The 23,487-nt window shown below is 37.2% G+C and overlaps 1 protein-coding gene across 1 annotated transcript in view; it reads right to left on the reverse strand.

Annotated features, from left to right (window-relative positions):
- FREM2 (FRAS1 related extracellular matrix protein 2) overlaps positions 1 to 23,487 on the reverse strand; it is a 196,682-nt gene that overhangs the window by 166,907 nt on the left and 6,288 nt on the right. Inside the window, exon 2 of the mRNA XM_011992971.1 lies at positions 19,027 to 19,116. Coding sequence (XP_011848361.1) covers positions 19,027 to 19,116 — 90 coding nt within the window. The remainder of the gene's footprint in view (positions 1 to 19,026; positions 19,117 to 23,487) is intronic.

Consider the following 23,487-nt stretch of genomic DNA (forward strand, 5'->3'; position numbering starts at 1 on the left):
AAAAAAAAAAAAAAAAAAAAAAAAAAAAAAAAGCAGAGGTGATTACTGAGCCAACAAGGTGGAGGTAGGTATGAGGAAAGGGAATGGGAAAGAAAGATATAGAAGAAGGTTTAAGCTGAGAATATGCTGTGCTGATGCTAAGGAACCACCAATATATGCAGTAAAGGTTCTGGGGTGTGGGAAAGCTGGATGCAGGCTGATTAGAATTTTGCATAAGTACCTATTTTGAAATGAAAATAGCAAAGCACACTGCAGGAACTGGTAGCAGGATAGACCACAGGAAAACAGTAAAAGTCAGCAGTGAAGAAAAGGTAGTAGACCTCTGTAAAGATCTTTGTCATGGGCAAGAAAAGAAAGCTTCTAAATAGCTGATCCATGTAGAAAGAGCTCTCTTCTAGGCTTTTTTAGGGACTCATTCATCCCAGTGAGGCAGGACATGGAAGGGGAAAAGTCACATTTCCCTAGCGTTCCCTTTAACTATTTTAAAGTAAAATAGGCCGGGCGCGGTGGCTCAAGCCTGTAATCCCAGCACTTTGGGAGGCCGAGATGGGTGGATCACGAGGTCAGGAGATCGAGACCATCCTGGCTAACACGGTGAAACCCCATCTCTACTAAAAAATACAAAAAACTAGCCGGGCGAGGTGGCGGGCGCCTGTAGTCCCAGCTACTCGGGAGGCTGAGGCAGGAGAATGGCGTGAACCCGGGAGGCGGAGCTTGCAGTGAGCCAAGATCCGGCCACTGCACTCCAGCCTGGGCGACAGAGCGAGACTCCGTCTCAAAAAAAAAAAAATAAATAAAAAAGTAAAGTAAAATTCTGGCTTAAATCAACTCTTCATTTACTAGGTAACTTTGGAACTCAAAAAAATTCTAAGCACAAATTATTTCAAGAAATAATTCATATTCATATAGCACTTTATAATTTATGACAAATTTTCATTTATGTTATTTAATTTAAGCTTAGACTGAGGTTAAATTAATTTTCTTTCACAAAAAGGCATTCTTATTCATATATGGAATACTGGAGATCAGAAAAATTAACAGATTTGACCAAAGTGACAGCAAATAAATGGCCAAGGCAGGATTTCTATCATTCTCTGATAAAACGATCATTCTAGATCCTGAATTCTCTCCATCAATCTTTAAATACAAATCTCTCTAAGACAATTAATAGGGCCATTATATACATCTATATAGCACTATTTTGTAAAAAGCATTGCTTTCTAAATTAAAAAAAAAAAAAAACCAACTGGGTGTATTAGAAGTGATTGTTGGGTAGATTAAAAATCTGATTAGGATCTACAAACAGATCAGGTCTGATAGGCCTTGTATGGAGAGCTCTGGATTAGCCAAGAAAGGCCAAGTTCATCTCCTTCTGCTCCTAGGCCCTATCGGTCAAGCCTTCCAACATTATCTGGGGAGAGAGTCCGCTTTTCGTTTATTTGGGAAGGGCAAAGGAATCCTCTCTGCATCTCATCCACCCTTCCCTATTTTTTGAATTATTTCCTTTGGTACGTAGTCACTATTTAAATGATCGAAACATGTGATGGGATTTCCGGTGTGCAGGGTTTTCTTTCCCTCTATTGCATTGGTTATCTATGTCTCTTACAGAAGCCACTTGACAAAACACATTTAAATAAATATGATGTCAAAATTTTACAAATGAGGCCACAAAATCTACAAAAATAATTTTTCAGTTTTTTTTTTTTTTTTTTTTGAGACAGAGTCTCACTCTTTTCAACCAGGCTGGAGTGCAATGGCACGATCTCGGCTCACTGTAACCTCCACCTCCCAGGTTAAAGTGATTCTCTTGCCTTAGCCTCCTGAGTAGCTGGGATTACAGGTGCCCGCTACCACGCCCAGCTAATTTTTTAATTTTTTAAATTTTTAGTAGAGAGGGGGTTTCACCATGTTGGCCAGGCTGGTCTCTAACTCCTGATCTCAGGTGATCTGCCTGCCTTGGCCTCCCAAAAGTGCTGAGATTACAGGCGTGAGCTACCGCGCTGGGCCAATTTTTAAGTAATTTTTTAAAAATTAAGTTTTTTTAAACCAAAAGCTATATAAATATATCATGTACAACATGATATGTATATATACACACATTGTGAAATGACCAAATTTGTGTATGTTGAAGCATATATACATTGTGGAATAATAAAATCTAGCTGATTAACATTTGCATTGTCTCACATAATTATCATTTCTGTGGTCAGAACAGCTTACATACACTCTCTTAGTAATCTTTAAGAATACAATATATGTCACTAACTATAGTCACCATGTCATACAGTTTTAAACTTACCCTTCTATCTAAAATTTTGTATCCTTTCGCCAACATCCCCCTCCCCAACCTTTGCTCAGTCTCATGACTTTTGTACATTTGAATGGAATACGTTAAATTTGACAGGATACAATTGAATGTTTTTGATCAACAAATTATAACTTCACTTTCAGAAGTATTTGATGTCTATACATTTGATGTCGTTTTAAATGAGGTTCTTGTAGCCCCATGCCCTGTGGTCACATCCCTTAACTCAAGATTCTAAATTCATTTCAACCACTGACTAATGCAGGCTTAAAACAGCATTCACACAGATCTCTTTAGTGAACAAGTTCACTCATTTGAATATGTGACTGATCAGCCGCTATGTGCATGGCACGGTGCTTTACACTGCTCAGGACACAAATATGACTGTGACAAGGCCTCTGTCCCTAAACAGTTTATCGCTAGAACCGCAATGCCAACAACTCAAAGCTGGTCGTGTTATAATCAATTCAATTAGAGTACCACGGATCCTGGCTTCCAAGCAGTAGTATTATTGACATTGTAGCCTCCATAGTTCTTCGATGTTGGAGGCTGTCTCCTGCATTGTGAGATGCTCAGAGGCATCTCTGGCTTCTCTACCTACTAGATATCAGTAGCATTCTATCCCTTTCCCCCACGTGGGTAAGTCAAAAATGCCTCCAGTCATTGTCAAATATCTTGGGAGGGACAGTTGAGAACCACTGGTTTAGATACAGAAAAAATAAAGCTTGCTTTGGGATAAAAAAATACAACAAGGTTTCATGGAATTTAATGTGTATGAGTGGTGTTTTAAAAGTAAGTAGAGGAACATGAAATTGTACTTTGGAGAAGGGATAGCATGAATATGTATGTTGACTTGTGAAATAAGCACCATAGGTGAAATCCATTTGAGAGAGAATACGGATAATTCACAGGAGATAAAAATGGAGCAAACTGTTAAGGCCATAGAATGGCTGATCTTAAATGCATGAGCTAGAGTAATAAATACATAACACAATCTAGTCAGTAGATAAAGCAAGAAAATCAAAGCTTTTTCATTAGGTGATGAAAAATGATGCCATAGAATAATATATCCGTAATAAGAGTATGCATTATAGATTCATTAGGTTATATGTTCACATTCTTGTGCCATATAGTCCTTGTCACATTCCTGAGACACTGTTACATTATGTTTTCAGGTTTACAGATGAGGAAACAAAAGCTCTGGGAGGCTAAGTGACCTGCCTGATGTCACTCTGTTGATAAGTGGCAAAACTGAGCATTAGACCCATTTTCTCAGTTTAAATCCAGCGTTCTCATTCTCTCAACTGCAAAGACTTCCTCTGTGAAGCACTGTGGAGGAATTTGAGGCTGGGGAGACAGGAGACAGAACAATACTTAGAAAAGTACTGGATTAATAATTCAGTAACTCAAGCTACTAGGGTGATGCCCAGAAAAGTTAGGTAAAAGAAGGCCAAATTAGATATTGTAAATGAAAAATAGCAGGTTGTGAGGACTATTTGGACAGAGGATGGGGGAGGAGAATTACAAGATGTTTAGACGGTTGAACGAACAGACATACCACTGAAAGAAATGGGGATGACAGAAGAATCACATCTGATACAGGCACTTAATTGCTATGAGAATTAAATGCTGAATCATGTTACTATCTAGGAGTAAGTCAGAATGTAATAAAATATTTTCAGCCTTTTTTTATATTATTTCCTAAGAGGCTAATTTTGGCACTAGTACCAGGAAAATTTTATTGACTTATTAAAGTATGAAACTGGTTCCCAAATAGTAATACACTGGAATCCCACGGGAAAAGTCTGTGTGTGTATTTGTGTGTGTGTGTGTTTGTGTGTGTGTGAGAGAAAGAAAGAAAAAGAACAAGAAAGAAAGAAAGAAGAAAAGAAAAAGAAAAAAAGAGAGGAAGGAAGAAAGAAAGAAAGAAAGAAAGAAAGAAAGAAAGAAAGAAAGAAAGAAAGAAAGAAAGAAAGAAAGAAGAAACAGAAAGAAAGAAGGAAAATGTGTATGTATATCTGCCCGCCTTAGGGCAACTGACAGGAAAAAAATTGAAATGTATACAAAATGCTTTCTATATTCTAACTAATAAATATATTAAATGATCATCAAAATACTTGAAGGGTCTATGTAATATATTGTCCTTGAGGAAGAAAGAAGAATATAGCAAAACTTGTATTTAGCTATTTTGGTGGATTCTAAGGCGGCCTAATCAGTTTGATCTACTGCTTATATTAAGGAAACTTGGGCTTGGTGATACAATCACTATGAAATAAGCAACTACCTAACAAGGCGGAATCATATTTTTTTAGAATATTGCAGAAGAGCCCTTAGCCACATCCAGTGCATACACCACATGCTTCCGCTCTGTTCTGTTGCATCTGGTTCTTCAACTCTCAGGTGCCGGGCGCGGAGGTTTACGCCTGTAATCCCAGCACTTTGGTAGGCCGAGGCTGGCGGACCACGAGGAACACGGGGAAACCACGTCTCTACTAAAATTACAAAAATTAGCTAGGCATGGAGGAAGGCGCCTGTAATCCCAGCTACTAGGGACGCTGAGGCAGGAGAATCACTTGAACCCGGGAGCGGAGGTTGCAGTGAGCCGGGATCGCTCCACTGCACTCCAGCCTGGGCAACAGAGCGAGACTCCCTCTCAAAAAAAAAAAAAAATTATCAGTCTCAGAAACCCACAAGATAAGCCACTGCATTTAAAACGGTTTGTGGTCACTCTCAATGCTTGAGGATATTAATAACAAAGTGTTGAACACATTTTTAATCCAGGTTTTTAAATTTACATAAACTCGGTTCACTTCAGTTTTTCCATAGAAAAAATTTCTTTAAAAATCCTACAATGCTTTGAAATTTTTTGGGAAGTAGTAAGACTATTTTAAAAACTATCTATGCATGAATATAATACACTTATGATCAAAGACATTAAAACTTGAAGAATCTTCTATTTGTAAAAAAAAATCCATTCCCTGAAATATCAAAAATCAAATGCTGTATGGTATCTAGAATTCTAAAGACTCTATAACACATGGTTTTCACTACATTCACTATGTGTGTTCATACAGTGAATATTTAAACAACATGGTAAAAAATATAGACCCCTAAGACAGCATCTTAAAACAAGTGATTCAGTAATATTTCCAGATAGGTTTACTTTACGACATCATTTAGTAACATCACTTATTTTTTTAATCTAGTATAAAATGCTTTGCTAGTCCACTTTATCTCTTAGTGCTACCTTTGTCTTACATTAAATGAAACAGACATGAATTGCCATTTAACTGACTCTCTAATGTTTACTTTTACTACATACATACTGGCTGGAGGTGAAGATGGGGAAGGGAAGGGAAAGGGAACTGGTGGTTGTCTCAGTTTTATCAAAGTGATGCGGAGACATGGGAGAGTAAAGTGAGTCCATTACGATGAGGGTATAAACTCACTCCATTCTCAACAGCATCCAGAACATAAATCAAGAAGGTACAATATGCTTACTACATGAACCAAGTCAAAGAAATGGCAGCATCTACAAATGCTAGAATATCTGGAAGTGAAATCTCTATGCTAGAAACATACCTAGGGGTGTACAAATAAGGAGAGCAACTTCATTTACAAAGAGGAAGAGTTTGATGTCACCATAAAAGTATATGCAAACAACTGCAGGAAAGTATATGTCCATATACACCTATGTGTCCTTGAAAGATATAGAAAGTAAGCACAAGCTTCCATTTATTTTTACACTATTTTTAACTGGTAAGCCTATTCCGTTTTTCTTTAGATCCTTCTCTTGACTTCTGAAGTTACTCCACGTGCAACTTTAAGAGAAAATAGAAATCAACAATTCACCTGTGCTTTACATTTATTTATGACTCACTCCACACATATTTATTGACCTCCCACTAAGTGCCATGTGGTGACTAAGGCGACTCAGCACTGAAGAAGAAACACAAATATGAATGAAACAGCTCTTGCAGTTGGAAAGCTTTGTAAACACGGATGTATATAAGGAGTTCCAGTACAGAGTTTCAGTACACCAATTGTTAAAGTGAAATGCATCTCGACTGGTTAATAGATAAGCAGAAAGTTTAATTAAAACTTGGCAGAGCCAGGGTTCAAGGCCAAACTGCGTACAGCTCACTTCTCATTGGTCCTGAAGTACATAGATTCACCTGCTTAAAATTTGCATTCCAGTGAATAATTTTTGTGACTTCATCTATAAATAGAGATACTGAATATATAAGTCTTATATATTTTTTAAGTCTTAGGAATAGTTTGAATGTAATTGCTTTCATTCAGGAAAAGCTGAGTAGATTTAGCACCATGACCAATATCACTGATGCTTTTTGTGTTTTTGTTTTGTTTTGTTTTGTGACAGAGTCTCACTCACTCTTGTCACCCAGGCTGGAGTGCAGTGGCACGACCTCAGCTCACTGCAACCTCTGCCTCCTGGGTTCAAGTGATTCTCCTGCCTCAGCCTCCTGAGTAGCTGGGATTACAGGTGTGTGCCATCATGCCTGGCTAATGTGTGTGTGTGTGTGTGTGTGTGTGTGTGTGTGTGTGTGTGTGTGTGTATGTATTTTTAGTAGAGCAATTTTTTCACCATTTGGCCAGGCTGGTCTCGAACTCCTGACCACAAGTGATCCACCCACCTCAACCTCCCAAAGTACTGGGATTATAGGCATGAGCCACCGTGCCCGGCCATCACTGATGTTAACAGCAATTTTCTACCAATTGGGACTATAAGTCACTTAACAATAACCAGTTTAAAGGTAAAGTCATTAGAAGGGTTTGGTATAGTATCTTGTGCCAAATCATGGCCCTATGAAACTATCCTTCAGCTTGTGAAAGCCACTTTAAACAAAAGATGACATCAGAATAAAAGATTTTTAAATTATCAGTGTGATTTGAGGAGCAATTTGTACCATGATATAGCACTTATAAGCATTTTCATATAACATAGGGATATGTACCTATGTAGTATATTCTACTGCATAATATTCTAACAGCCTTTTACATTATATTATATATGATTAAATATTTGTTCTGCCCTGTACATCACTTGGTAAGCAATCATGTATTTGTGTACATGTATGTATCTATATATTTACATAGTTATATGTACATATATAATATTTTACAATTGGCATAATGATTTACATTATTATATAAATCAATATACATCAACGTTCTGAATCTAGCTTTGAGATCAAAATATGAGTAGTTATGGGAAACAGAGAGGAGGTGTCTGACCCTGAGGATAGAGGTAGAAGGCGTCAGGAAGAAAATGTGCTATATCTACTGAATCTCATGCAGAGGCAGGGGATTGAGGAAGACAGGAAAGTGTGCATGAAGTAGCATGGCATGTGCAGGAATCCTGAGTAGGCAGCGTGATTGCACTGGGTCAGACCTGCACAGTTTGTACAATATGAGAAGAATCTGAATTTTATCCTGTGTCTAACACACAAGAGAACATTGAGACTGGGTGCGGTGGCTCATGCCTATAATCCCAGCACTTTGGGAGGCGGAGGCAGGTGGATCACCTGAGGTCAGGAGTTCAAGACGAGCCTGGCCAATATGATGAAATCCTGACTGTACTAAAAATACAAAAATTATCTGGGTGTGGTGGCGAGCACCTGTAATCCCAGCTACTCGGGAGGTTGAGGCAGGAGAATTGCTTGGACCTGGGAGGCGGAGTTTGCCATGAGCTGAGATAGCACCATTGCATTCCAGCCTGGGCAACAAAAGAGAAATTTTGTCTCAAAAACAAAACAAAACAAAACAAATCATTGAGAGTTATAAAGTAGAGACAGCATCAAATTTGCACTTTAGAAAGTTATGGCAGTAGAAGGGAGGAAAGACTTTTTTTAAAGGTTATTTATTTATTTATTTATTGAGACAGAGTCTCACTCTGTCACCCAGGCTGGGGTGCAGTGGCACAATCTCAGCTCACTGCAACCTCCACCTCCTGGGTTCAGGCGATTCTCCTGCCTCAGCCTCCCGAGTAGCTGGGATTACAGGCATACGCTACCAGGCCCAGCTAATTTTTGTATTTTTAGTAGAGACAGGGTTTTACCATGTTGTCCAGGCTGGTCTCAAACCCCTGACCTCAAGTTATCTGCCCTCCTTGACCTCCCAAGGCGCTGGGATTGTAGGCATGAGCCACTGCGCCCGGTCTAAAATCACATTTGTATTTTTAGGTAATTTTGGAAACAAGCTGTATCCAGGTCAGAGGGGAAGGCAACAAGAGACAAAGAGATCCATTATAATAGCATTGGAAGAATTTTTTTCCCTCACTCAATAAATATTTATTGTGCTCAGGCACTGAGGGTACATCAACGAGAAACAGATAAAAATCCTGGCTCTCATGGACAGCATATGATATTATAGTGGGGGTAAATGGCTAACATGAATATAGCACTTACTTTGTGTCTATGATTATTTTAAGCAGTTTACATCTGTTACGTCATTTAAGATAAACTTCAATATGGTTCTGAAGGAACCAATGGCCATGGAGAATGGGTAGGAATCTTACTCAACAGAAATTCGGGAACCAGGGAAAGCTGGCTGGATTTAGCACCTGGGAGGACATGGATGGTGAAACAAAATGACCCTGAGGTTTAGGTGGCAAGAAGAAATTAAGAAAACAATTTCCTAAAGGATTAAATGTAGCCTACCTTTCTTAATTTTATAGCAGTGATGCAATGCACTTAATTTTTGGCTATTTCTGCATAAAATCAAGTAAAGCAAGAGAAGAATTACGGGGACACGAAATGGTTCTTTTCTTTCTTGGGGATTTCTAAAGTCTACCAACCAGTTTCACCAGTTTATTTTCAATTTCTGAAGTGGCACTCTTGAACTATGCTTAAAAACACTGTTTTTAGTGTTCTCAACTCGTGCCTCTAACAGCTGGATAAGTAGAGTTAAAGGTAGTAGGTGGCACATTACCAAGATGAAATGATTAAACCTTCCTGTGCTAAAGAATCCAGCAAAGGAATGGAGAGCAGGCGCTTCTTCTCTCTCAGTCTGCAATAATGTAGTCAGAGCTCTCTGGGAACAGAAAGAGGACAATTGTGTCCTCACTTCCTTCATCAAAAGCTACTGTGAAGGCTGCTATTTCCTAAGCTTAGCATGAAATTAACATGAAGAAAAAGATGTTCTAAGTTGAAAACCAAATATAGCTATATAATTTTATTCCCTAATCTTTTTCTTTTAATTTATTTGTTCCAAGAATACTAATACTCTGCAAAAAATGAATCATATCTAATGGTAATTAGCTGTAACTGAATAATTCATTCTGGAAACTTCTCTCCTAAAAATGTAAGAATTCTAAGTGTAAAACTTATGAAGGTACACTGTTTCTTTAACATTATATTTCCTCGATGAAACATTGCTTATATGCAGCTACTTGGCAATTTTTTTTTATTATAAAGGGGCAGAACCAGACTAACAAATTAATAATCTTAGTAAACTTGCACTAACTGTTCTGAAACAGAATTTTAAGGAAAACGTTTTCTTCTCATTTATACAAACATTTTTGCTCTTAGAAAATGTACATTATGAAATCAATCCACATTTGTGAAGCAAAAACAAAAGTACCTATACTTTATTCATGTGTGTGATGCATGCATTCATCACTGTGTCACAAAGTTAAACTTCAATGAATCTTACTTTTCCTTATTTGCAATGAGGATTAAGTATGACATTTGTCCTTTTGAACTCATTGGGATATTGCAGAAAGGTACAAGGCTTTAATACTTATCAGGTAGAAAGTTTGTGATTGTAGCTGTGAAATAACATGTATTCATTACCCAATCATTACTTACAAAAATATTAAAATTACAAGATTCTGAAAAGCACATAGTTTTCCTCTAATCTCAGGAAAAGTAGGAGTTTACATTTTCATAAAATAAAATCAAGAAGTACTCTTTTACTACAAATTGTTTCCATAAGCAACATTGAGCTTCTGAAGGAACTTGTTAGGAGTATCTACATACACACAACACTCATTTTCCAATGACCCCAGTAAGGAATTTCAAGTTCCTTAATGCCTAAATTTACTAATTTTACAAGCTCTTCTCAGTGCCTAAATTTACTAGTTTTCTCAAAGGTACATTTATTTAGTTGCTTTTTTTCTCTATGATATTGACTAAATGGGGCATCTGGCCACTGGGGTGACTATGTCATTCTCTATATAGCAAAGCACATTTAGGCAATTCCAATACCTGAATAAACATGGAACTTAGTCAATCTCTCCAACCATTTATGGCTCAGTGTATTAGAGATTTGCAATCAAAACTATCCTTTGAACCTCATGTTTGCTAAACCCAGATGTTTCGAAGGGTTATATTTTCATCAAATCAACATACTGTATTAACCTTCAAGCCTATGAAGTTTACACTTCAACCCTTAAAAAGGAGAAATAAAACATGCAGGCTGAGCTTCAGAAATACAGTGGATTTTTTTAAATTTCGGTTATTTGGCCATAGTGAAAACTCCTTTGTTAGTATTTTCGTAATGAAAATATTTGTTAAACTCCTTACAACCTGTGAAATGACTTTGGAAGCCTCCTTAGCATTGAAACGCTGCACTACAGAAGGGCGCACCAGGTTTTGACTTTCCATCCCTGTATATTTCCCCATCTCTCTACCAACACCAAATGAACAGTCTAACTGTATAGACAGCCACTGTGAGAAAGACAGGAGAAAGGAAGAAGAAAGGAAGAAAAGAAGAATGGGAGGGAGGGGAAATAAACAAAGACAAAGAACAGAATAACTCTGGAAGCCCTCAGAGTAGTAGCTACAGTAGCAGCAGCTACCTGCACAGTTGTTACTATGTGACAGGAACTGTGCTGCATGAATGACCTTATTTTCGTGAATTATCTACTTAATCTTTAAAAGCACCCTATTAGCTAGGTACTATTATTATCCCAACTTTATAAATGAAACTGAGGCTCAGAAAGTCTCAGTCCCTTGGCTCAGAGTCACATCACCAATTATGGTAAGAGGCACAACCAGTATTTGTTCCAGCTCTCACTCCTAAAGCTGTGCTTCTAACTGTGATGGAAGAAAAGATAAGCAAGATCAAAAGGCTGGCCTTCCTGTATACACATTTCAAAGAAGTAAGAGGTCTCATAATTAATATGTTTCTAATGTCCTCTTAATTTCCTCCCTTGAACCTAGCCCATGCCCCTCTAGTCTATTTCATCTCCATAAATGGCAGCACCATTCTCTGCTGGCTATAAAACCCAGAATCATGCTTATGGTCTCCTTTTTTCTTACCCTATACTCCAACCCACCAGGAAGTCTTACAGATTTGGATCCAACATTATATTCCTTATTCTTCCCATATGACATCTGTCTTTCTGCATCAGTCTCATGTCAATCTTCCTGTTTCCCCTTGCTGCCCTCCTATAGATCCTCTACAGCTGCAAGAATCATCTTCCTAAAACACAAATTGGAACACAATGCTCCCTTGCTTTAAAATGATTTAGTTGGTGATATGGTTTGGCTCTGTGTCCCCACTCAAATCTCATTTCGAATTGGAATTCCCACGTGTCGAGGGAGAAGCCTGGTGAGAGGTGATTGGATCATGGGGGCAGTTTCCCCCATGCGGTTCTCATAATAGTTAATGAGTTCTCATGAGATCTAATGGTTTAAAAGTGTGGCACCTCCCTTCACTCACTCTCTCGCCTGCTACCCTTTGAAGAACGTATTTGCTTCTCTTTCATCTTCTGCCATGATTGTAAGTTTCCTGAGGCCTCCCCAGTCATGCATAACTGTGGGTCCATTAAATCCTTTTTTTCATAAATTAGTCAATCTCAGGTAGTTCTTTAGACCAGTGTGAAAACTGACTAATACAGGTGGGTTCTCTTTTCTTTAGCACAAAATACTCCCCTGGGAATACAAGGCTCTGCACCATTGGGCTTTGATCTAGCTCTCCAGCCTCATCGTGTTACCCTCTCTGGTTTGTTCATGGAGCTGCAGCATGCTGGTGCTCTTCTGGTGACTTGAACACACAAAATTCAGTCCCGTTACACATGCTTCTGCTGCCACCTGGAAGGTTTCTTCTTCCCTTCTTCTAGTGGCAGCTTCATCCTGTCCTAAGTCTATACTTAAATACCACCTTTCAGGTGCCTTTCCTGACAGCTGTACCTCTATCTGTGGCTTAATTATAACTGTCAGAATACTTTAAACGAAGTTTAACTCATTTGTCTACTGTTTTATCCTAAGGATGAATCTCAGGTCAAAGATCATGACTGTAATATTCATCATTGTTTTCCCAGATCCCAATGGACACCTGAAACATGGTGAGTGGGTGCTCCAAAAATATTTGTTGCGTAATTCAATAAATAAATGTACAGGGAATCTTGTTTTAGCAAATAGGAGTCATCATAGAAACTTTGACCCTTCTTTTACATTGCATTCTGGTTATCTGTTGCATTATCTTAGGTTCTAGCAAATACAGAATAATTACAATTACCACTGTGTGCTTCTCCTTTGAAAGCAACTTTCCACTTCTCCCAGCCATCAGAGCAAATGTAAAGAGACAGACTGAGATACTATCAAATTATTAACGTATACCACAAATAAATATTTGATTTGAGATTATGGTACTTTAATCACCTATGAAAGATTTGCTTAGTGTTTAAAGGGTGACTATCATTTGTTCTGAGTAATATGAAATCATGTGAAATGTGTAGAAATGTTCCTAACAAGAACTCATTGTCACCCAAAGGTTTAACAATTTAAAAAAATGTCCTCTGAACTAAAACCAATGAAAACAGTATATTCATATAATGTATAATTTTGGAATGAATCTAAAGAATAATAATAAATAAAATTGAGTTTTACTTTTCTATCTAAAAGGCATAAAAACTTGACTTTATACTTTTCTGTCTACAAGGTTTAACTTCGTTCTTGCACACAGTACAGGTACCTTAATAGAATCATGCTTTTAAAGGCAGGGATCTGGCCTAGAAACACCCTGATGACTTGATCTATTGTGAACTGCTCAATGAAGAGTGAAAGGCTTACAAACGTTCAGCCACAGTAGCCAACACTCCTTCCCAAGATCTGTATTCTAGTAGACCTTGTGCTCTCTTGCAGATTAAAAATATTTGTATCAGTGCCTGACATTACTTCACCATCTTATTATAACTCCCTGAGGCACTAGTATCTTTCCTCTGGTTCTCATGTCACTAGCAATTAATTTTATTGCCAAGAATGCTTGCTTTTTTCTCTGAGCTGAATATGTCTGTATAATCTTTTAATGCTTGTACTCAGACCTCTCTTTTCTACTTACTCTATTTCTATTTTTCCAGCCCTTGATTTACCTTCCAGCTAATTATCAGTAATTATTTTGCCTTCAACCCCAAAGTTGTTGGTCATTTTCAAGCAAAAACTTGTACTCCTTCTATTAAAAATGAAAGGCTTCTGGTAGTCTCTTTGTGTTTGAGGAGTCAATCATCAAATATGGCACAATTCAAAAGCCTTGACCTTAAATGACATTTCATATATAGAAATGACTTTGCAGCTTCTACTATGTCAAGATACTATTTATAATATCCTTCAATAGCATATGAATCAAGGATCTTGGGGGATGGAAAATTGGGCACCAAAGGCATAATCAAAGACAGCAGCAAAAATATATCTGGCTGTGGCCCAGATAACACTATAATGGCCAACACAGATATTATGTCTGCCGCCCCAGTTTCAATGCCAAACTCAGCAGGCACAACTCACTGAGACTGCGTGCCTATGTCATATGAGAGGTTTCAAATAAGGAAGCAGCAAGCTGGTTTTCATAGTGAATACAAATGTAAGACTCCTCCTACCCAATATGTCCAGCCAGATGATCATGTATTCTAATTTTTTCTTAAGCCCATCAAGAAACAAGCTGGATCTGATGCTGAGGCTTTGAGACTTAAACAAAGAAATAAAAAGTTTACACGAGGACTTTTTAATGAAAACTAGAGGTACTTTTTGCTAATATTGTCTTCTGCTTCTCCATCTGTCCGAATGTTATCTCATACCACACAAGAAAATACTGGGGTAACTGAAAATACAGTAGTGGTGCTGCTGGCTTGAAAATTTTAGTGACTTATAGGAAATCCTATTTCCTTTTAGATTTTAAATTGTATAATTATTTAATCACAAACTGACAAGTTTTTTTTTTTTTTTTCCTGAAAAGGCTTCTTTAAGAATAATACGAGCTCTGAACTGGTGGTTAATACTTCAATCTTAAGTACATTTCACTGAAGATTTCAAAGGAATTTTCACAGCAGTTGATTTAGTTAATTTCATGCATTTAAAAATGTGAAAGCTTCACTAAAAAACTTTCCTGGTGCCGTAGGGATTTAAATTAATGCTAGGATAGGACAACGTTCTAAAGGAATGCAAAGGGTCTACCGGGAATTGTTTATAGGAGTTTTTCTTATAATACTATTTAATTGATCTTTATATCAAAAGAGAGCAATTGTTTTTCTCCTGTTTATCCATTCATTTATTTTAATACTTGGTAAGTATTTACACCTTGTACTCAACCTTGGCACTGAGGTACAAAGATTAATGATACCTTTTTTGATATGAAGGAATTTCTTCCTTACTAGTGGAAGTTTTCACATTAGCAAATAATCATAATACGAATTTTTACTGTAAATAAAGTTGGGGATAAAAGCATAAAAAAGAGTGAGGCTAATTTTGTCACTGTGATGTTGGCAGCAACTTTGGAGAGGAAATGATATTTGAGCCTGGTGTTGAAGAGTGATTAACAATCATTAGGGTTGAGGGTGGGGCATGCCTGGAATAGTTATGGGAGACTAGCTTTCACATCACAATAAGGCGCTAGAAGGGCCTGACAAAGCACTTTCATGCTAGAATACTTTATAGAAAAATTACAGAGAGTTGAACACTGAGAAAGAATCAGAAAAAAATGTTTGACAACAAAAAGGATAAAAGAATAAATGTTTTATTTCCCCCCAACAAAATTCCACAGTACTAGATCTGGAATTAGAATTCAAAGAGGTAATCAACAAAGGAAAATGGATTTCCCAGGTCTGTATTATTATAAGTTACCTTCATGAGGATATAAAGCGTGAAAACCGAAAGAAATGGAAGACAGTTAGCTAAATCCATAGGCAGGTGCTACACATATATACACCAGTGCATTAGATGAAGCCACAGATAGCGGGAATATATTCCTGAACTTCAGAGTTTGATCTTATACTTTGTAACGATGCATTCACTTATGGTGACTGGCCCAGAACACCTGGGTGAGTGCCTTATTCTGATATCACATTTTCATGCTCTTTACTAGTATTCCAATAAACATACTGCATCATAAAATAATCATTTTAAGAATTACACTATGAAATAACTATTGGGTACTAGACTTAGTACTGGGTCACAAAATAACCTGCACAACAACCCCCGCTTGACATGACTTTATGTATATAACAAACCTCCACATGTACCTCTGAACCTAAAACAAAGGTTTTTAAAAAGAGGATTATACTATGATACCAAGAAAGAGTACTACAAAGTTTAGGGCTCTACAACTTTTAAAGCATTTTAAAATAAAAAGGCACACTTTAGAAAACACAAAGCTCTTTGTCTATCCCAAAAGCAGATCCCACTCAGACTTCACTCACATCTATTAAACATTCCTAGAAAGTTGGTCAAGTTTCTAGACAAAGTTCAAGAGTCCCCCCCTCTTATCCCTATCCTGAATAAGTGTGGAAGTTATCCGCTTATTATTGTTTGAGGAAAGAATCTGAGATTGAAAGCAGCCTCTAGTTGCCCAGCTGTGTAGCTTGAAGGAGGACAGTTACTTATTTTGCTGACTCAGTTTCCTCATCTGTCAAATAGAAATTATACTAAGTGTTTTTTTGCTGTGTTTTTGTTGCTCACAGAGATGTTACGAAGGCAAAATCACATAAGTAACAATAAATAACATAGAAGGTTTAAAATCTAATTGAAAGAACCCTAAGATACAAGGATCTGTGTATGTGTGTGGACATGTGCTATATCAACCAACATGTATTAACTCCAAATACAGTAGACTTCCCCTGAGGTAAAGACCCTGATGTTATCTATTGCTCAGATAGTGCTCTCTTCTTTCATTTGGTAAAAGTCCCAAAGCACTCCAAAACTTCAAAGGTAGTAACTCTTTCCCAAGCACAGTCCTTTTAGTAATGGGTAGTAACTAATCCATTACTACATCGTAACGGAAGAATCCTGTGGCAAGCCAGATTCCCATGGTAACACAATTAAATCTGAAACAGGAGGTCTCAGCCTTCTGTTCTTCTCAATCTCTTCTCCTACTCTAAATCCCTTACATTGAATTATGTTTTATTTTTAAGGTTATTCAAGGATTATGGTTGCCCCACTAATTTCCTTAGATAGTTACTGTTATAAAACCAATCACGTTGATTTGAAGAAGATGCATTTATCAGATTGGAAAGCAAGCTGGACATACAGAGTTCTCAATTTTATGCCATTGTGCCCTGACTTGCTTCCCAGGGGTGAAATACTCACACATTTCATATTTTATCGGGATGACTTATAGATATGCCTACTATCACTGTATAGAGTAGACAACAATAAATCACTACAGCTAATTAAGTTTAAACAGTATTGCACTTCTCATTCAAGCATTAGAACATTTATAAGGCAATGCAAAAATCCTAAAAAACATTTAAGAATCAGATTAAAACAATTTAGAGATATGAATGTGACTTTTTAATCTTGCACGTCTCTGTGTTTATTCTGTCAAAGGACAGTTTTCTTATATCAGGGGAATTTAAGTAAATTCTATTCAATAGCTTGCCAAAATCTGCCTGAGCTCCATAGGTAATGTTATGCCAGTAAAGAGGAAGAGTGTAAAAAAGAAAATCTGAAATTTTTATCTCTCACGTGAAACTATCTCTCTAAAAAGACTCCTAAAATGATACGTTCCTACTTCCATAAAGACAGTCTTTAAGGCTTTGCCACATTTTCAGCAAATTCAGACATAAACCCAGCCTCTTCAGCTAGGCATTCTTCACTTAATATTTTGCACTTAATATTTTGAAATATGATACTATAGAATGTTTTCCAAAATTGGAATAGAGACCAAAATTTTAAAGTAAAGGCTACCATTCCACCCAGCTAAGGTAAAATAATGTGTGTGTGTGTTTGTGTATGAGCAAAAAAAAGCAAAATATTTTACTAAAAAGTACAGGATATTTTAGTGTAATCACAGCCATTGAATTTGAAACTTTTTTTGGTAATTTTACAGAAAGTCACACTTCCGCTACTGAGGTTTATTCAGTCATCCTAAGAGATAAACTTGGTGTTTTAAACCAATAATTTAAAATTGGTGTTTTAAACCAATAATTTCATCCTTAAATTTTGATATAAGTTACACAGATTTGGATTATTTCAAGGTCTCAACAGTTAGTTACAATAGAATTTCCCATTTGAGCAGCAAGGTTCAAGAAGTTTTTTTTTTTCAGAACTTTGTTTTATGCTAGGATCCCTTTCATCAACATATAGAATACTAAACTATGATTTGGTTACTCAAAAAAATGAAGGCACTCATATGATTGACTCTCTGATTTATAGTAGGAATCAAACATTTCAACCCAACTTAACACATTTTTTTTTGCCTCTCTGGCACACACTCAACAGTTGACATTTTTCAGAACTGTGATCATGTTGTGTCCAGTGATATATGAAACAAATCATATGTAATGCTTCAAAAAACATGGAGGGTAAGGATGCAGTCTTTTTGAGATAGACGGCATAATAGTGTGCCATTTTTAAAAAGCATCATAGGGAAACATAACAGAGTATGAATTATTTTTCTCCTCCCTCTTTCTTCTCTCTCACATATCCCCTCAGTTCTGGTGTCCTGTTCACACAACACGTGTACTTGGGGAGGTTATTTTGCTTCCCAAGAAAACATGCAAGAACAAAAACATCTTTATTAGCAATCTGAAAGTGACCAGTTTTTCTACTCATCCACAGGGTTAGGAAGACAAGAGATCCAAAGCTGAATGAAGTATAAGTGGCAGGCAGTTCCGGGGGAGTAATGAGAATAATATCGCCCAAGAGACTTAGCTCAAAAGTCATATCCTATACTCTGATGTATTTTTTGCACTTAACCAAGAAAAATTTTTAGCTGGACTAGGTCACAAAATCCCCCAAACTAAGAAAATCATTATAAGTCTTGAGATTGGTGAGATAAAACAGACATTAATTTACTACTGATTTCTTGGTGAATGCAACACGTTATCCATCAGTATTAGCCCACACAGAACCCATGAGCAAATCAGGAAAAAACAGCTCCTTTGGGCAGCTATACCTGGGTGAGCACATGGCTATGAGTGGAACCACAGCTGAATTCCAACATCCTCTTACTGACTCAAGTAGGCCAACTCATGCAGGGTGTAACCTAAACAACTAGACATGGAGATCCTATTTATACAGATTTCTTTCTTCAGTGCTTTACAAATAGTAAGACAAAAGTAATATAACTAGAACTTCTATCTATAGCCATCACATAGTAGGGTTGTGTCATAGTGAGACTGTAAAATTGTCTACAGCAAATACCAGGTTAAATTTAGGTGATCATGAAATGCTCCTTGATAAAGACTTCTTGTAATAATGTCATCAAAGAGCAACCAAGGAAAGTCTCTCTCCTTGCTGTCACTCCTAGGAGAGGGGAATACTTACCACCATCTTCAACTGCAAAATAGAACATATCACTTGTGGCATTAGCCCCTTCTCTTAAGACATAGCATATTTTCATGTCATCAATGTCAGCTAGAAAATAACCAAAAAACAAGATGATTAATTACCAGACTAAAATTGATGATTCATTATGGTAAATTGTATTGACTATTAGTTTTCCTATAAACATGTTTAAATTCCTTTTTCATCCTAAGAGAAACAGTGCTGTTTCATTTCTCAGATCTCTAAGCCCCTAGATTTCAGCTGTCCCATGGAAACCTGATCCCTTACACAGATAAATAGAGTGCAAGAGTTAGTTTACAATAATAGCAAGGTGTTGCCCCTCCCAGTGGTATTTGCATGTTCATGCACCAAAGGAATGACTATCTAAATATGGAATGTCAGGCACCATGACAGGTGGAAAGCAAGATATTTTGAGGCATGGCAGATTTCCTGGCACTCTTGAAATCACATCCTTTGCCTCCCTGTAGGGAACTGGCCCGCAGAGGACGGAGCTTTGCTCCCTGACTCTGGCTAACTTTTCTCACTTTTTGTGCTGTAGCAGGCTATTTTTTAGCTCTCCAAAGTTTGAGAGAAAAAAATAGGATGATATTTTCAAAACATCACACACATTGAAATAACTGATGACTCCCCGTTGAGAACAAAAAACATCTAATAAAAGTGGAAACAGGCCGGACACGGTGGCTCATGCCTGTAATCCCAGCACTTTGGGATGCTGAGGCGGGTGGATCATATGAGGTCAGGGTTCAAGACCAGCCTGGCCAACATGGTGAAACCCTGTCTCTATTAAAAATTAGCCGGGCAGTAGTGGTGCATGTCTGTAATCTCAGCTACTCATGAGGCTGAGGCAGGAGAATCGCTTGAGCCTGGGAGGCGGAGGTTGCAGTGAGCTGAGATTGCACCACTGCACTGTAGTCTGGGCAAGAGAGTGAGACACTGTCTCAAAAAAAAAAAAAAAAAAAAAAGTGGAAACCTTTATTCATAGCAGAAAGTTATATCGCCTCAGAAGTGTTCCTTATGTTACTTCCTACTCTATCAAATTCACGTGCATACGTTTGTTTTCATTACGAAGACACAATTTCTAAACTTATTCATCCATCTCACCAGTTCCTTTCCTTAATGATGCCACACATACAACATAATAAAAAAATATCATTTTGTTCTGTGATACTTGTAATAGATCGTTAATTGATCTGGACTTTTCTAAGACTACATAAAGTCAAGATCATGGCTAAAAATAGCTATGACAATGATAGGTAATATTTATCTGTCTAGTGTGAGTTCTATGGTTTTCCATCTCCTAAAAGCTCTAGTAAGTTCATTCCATGGAATTCAAAGGCTTATATAGAAGACAATGGCTTTACGAAATGTTAATCTCAAGTAAGGCAAGGCATTACTTGAGATTAACGCCACAAATTTCTGTAGCTCCACTTTACAGATGTAAAATATGTGCTCTACCCTGGCTCATAAAGTTTTGAAAGGTGAGTCATTATTAGGAATACTTGCAGAAGGGAAAATCTGATTTTATAGTTAATGGTACCTTCCTGCTAATAGAGGTATTTGGAGGTAAAACATGCCTAAGACGTTTGATTTCCCTTAGCACTTCATTTCTCTTTTAAAACAAAATAGTTAATATAGAGATGGGGGCTCACTATGTTGTCCAGGCTGGCCTCAAGCAATTCTCTCACATCGGCCTCCCAAAGTGCTAGGACTATAGGTGTGAGCCACCGAGCCGGGTCCCACCTTTCTAACTCTACTGTAACTTTCCACAATTTCTGCCTAGCTTCACTTTTATCTTTCTGTATGGTTATCTTTTCCAGTAGACTAAAAACCTCTGGGATTTTTTTTTCCTATCTTAACTTCCCACAGTTCTTTGCTTAGGATATTACAGTAGCAAAGGTGCAAATGTTTCTCAATTTAAAATGAAAGGGCTGAGTGGTAGATCACACTTGTATCTCTACCTTTGTATGTGTGATGTTTCTGCCAGGGTAAGGACTGAAGCCTCTGCACAACTCTTTGCCTATTTACTCCTATAATTCTTAATTTTATAACCTTCACTTTATCAGTCAAAAAAAAAAAAGCAGTAAACTCTGCCGACAACACATTTTTACCACAAGAACCACGACCTCTGGCCATGTGGGGAAGACCCTCTTCCAATGTTCCCACTCCTTCAAATTGCATAAGAAAATCTAAAGGCTCTACCAGGAAAAAAGGCTCTGTTTAGCATGCCCAGCATCTGTATCAATGTTTTCTTAAGCAAAATTTTAATCGTTAAGGAATAGTTTCAAAGAAATAAATCCTCACTTCGAAACAGAATTTTAAGAACTTTTTAAAAATTTTTTCAGATAAAGAGAACATAAATGCAACTATATGGCACTCTGGTACCCAAATTTCCCTCCAAGCAGGGCATGTGTTACTGATTAGTTGGAACATACTAAAACCTTTTATATTTTTCATATAACTAATTAATAATTCATGGTTCAAAAAGGAGCCTCTAAAAAAAGTAAGTAAAGACTTTCATTAGCATATTGGTATTCTAAAAGCACCTCTACAAATAACATAAACATACCATAAATGTATATAATGCCTAGCTTTCTTAAGACACAAAAGTAGTAGACAGATAATCTGATAGCCAAAATGTAATCTTTTTAAAGCAAATATCTACGAATTATCTAGGTTTTCTTCTAGTTGCTAAATATACATTAAATTTATTTCAGTTTATCTACAAAACTATTCCGTGAGTTTTTTGTTTGTTTGTTTTTAATTCTAAGTTCATTAACATGTCAGGCAACCACATCTGGTTCAAACTCTTTGAAGACATTTCCGCTTTCCTGAAACTGATTTATAAATTATCCCACAGAATATATCACTATATACTCATTGTAGGGAAGAAAAATCCAGGTACTTGAGACATGCAATTTAGATCTGGATTGGGGGAAACAAGGGCAACTTGGGAAAGAGGTGAAGTTTGAAATAAATAAATGATATCCATAATTTACCTCATCATACGTTGTTAACTTTTCATCAATTTGATAACTTTTAGAAAGGAATTAATTTTTTTCTTCTGGGAACCATTTAGTCATTCAATTTAGGGATAACCTTCTCTGGCCACTTGTGCTAAATTGACCTAATTCGATGCATTGAAAATCCATCAAAATATAGGTTTACCTTATCCCTTCATGATAAAGTAAAAACAAAAACAAATAAAAGGACTGCATAGTCTTCACTCTAAGCACTGCTTTCATTTGTCCTACTGGAAGAAGAGCCATGGTAGCTTTCTGATGGCGCTTTCTCCTTTCTCCATTTTTTAAATCACTTATCTAATCTCCATAAATAACAGCTATGAATCAAACTCTAGCCTTGACTTGTTCGAATGAGTGCTGTGTGATTAAATACCAACAGCTTCCCTAGTCAATATTTTGGTTTGTATTGGAATGTGCTAATTTTCCTTAAAAATTCTTAAAAAGTCACATCACATAATAAGCATAACTTCTCTACATTTACAAAGATGATAAAAATTAATCATGGTGACTCAAAGTCAGTAAGAGACAGAACAACTGCCTATAACGAAATAGCATAATTTTTAGAATTCAAAATTTCAGAAATAATATTCTAATATTGTGAGCTGTTGGACTGAGTCCACAGAATTTAAATTAATTCATTTGCCTGTCTCCATCAAAATAGTTCTTTTAAAAAATCTCTAAATCAGATTTCTTTTTCAGGTCAGAGGAGTAATTTGAAGAACCATTTTCTATTATCTAATATATTCCTTTCATTCTCTTCCCTTTCCATGAAAATAAACCAGTGCATGGCATCGCTAGCCTCAGAAAGCCTTCACATAAAAGTTTCCTACTGGTCTGGCATGACACTTGGCACTTTGAGGTTTTCCTGTCCCTGCAGGCCCTGGGATACATTCAGGCTTTTAGCCAAGAATCAGGAGGTTGGAGTGTGGAGCTATTTGCCAGCACCTAAAAGAGAGAAGCAGTTCACTTTAACACTGCATTTTGCTACATCCATGTTTATTAAAGCATTTGTTATCTATGAGTACAACACAGTTGCAGGAAAAGAACACCCCCATTGGGATGCCCTGGGGTTAAGCTCCATCTCTACCCATGGATCCCACATAGGAAAGATCTAGTGTCCATTCTGACATGGTGAGATTTTCATGAAAGCAACCCAAATCCCGCTGTAATGAAAGTTGCACGTTCTACAGAACAGAGTCACGACTCCCAAGCCAGTATAGTGAACGGGCTTCTCCCTTCCCCCATTAAATGCATAGGACACTTGTCCTTTCTGCCCCAGATTGTGTCCACCCACAAAGGAAATTCAGATTAGAAACACCCTGTTGCCTAAAGACCACAGGTGCCGGAGGCAACTGTTTTTTGTTACTGTGTTTGTAACGGGTCGGAGAGGAGGTTAACACTGATGAAATAATTTCTGCCT

The sequence above is a fragment of the Mandrillus leucophaeus genome, unplaced genomic scaffold (genome assembly GCF_000951045.1).
Source record: "Mandrillus leucophaeus isolate KB7577 unplaced genomic scaffold, Mleu.le_1.0 Scaffold421, whole genome shotgun sequence".
Taxonomy (NCBI): Eukaryota; Metazoa; Chordata; class Mammalia; order Primates; family Cercopithecidae; genus Mandrillus; species Mandrillus leucophaeus.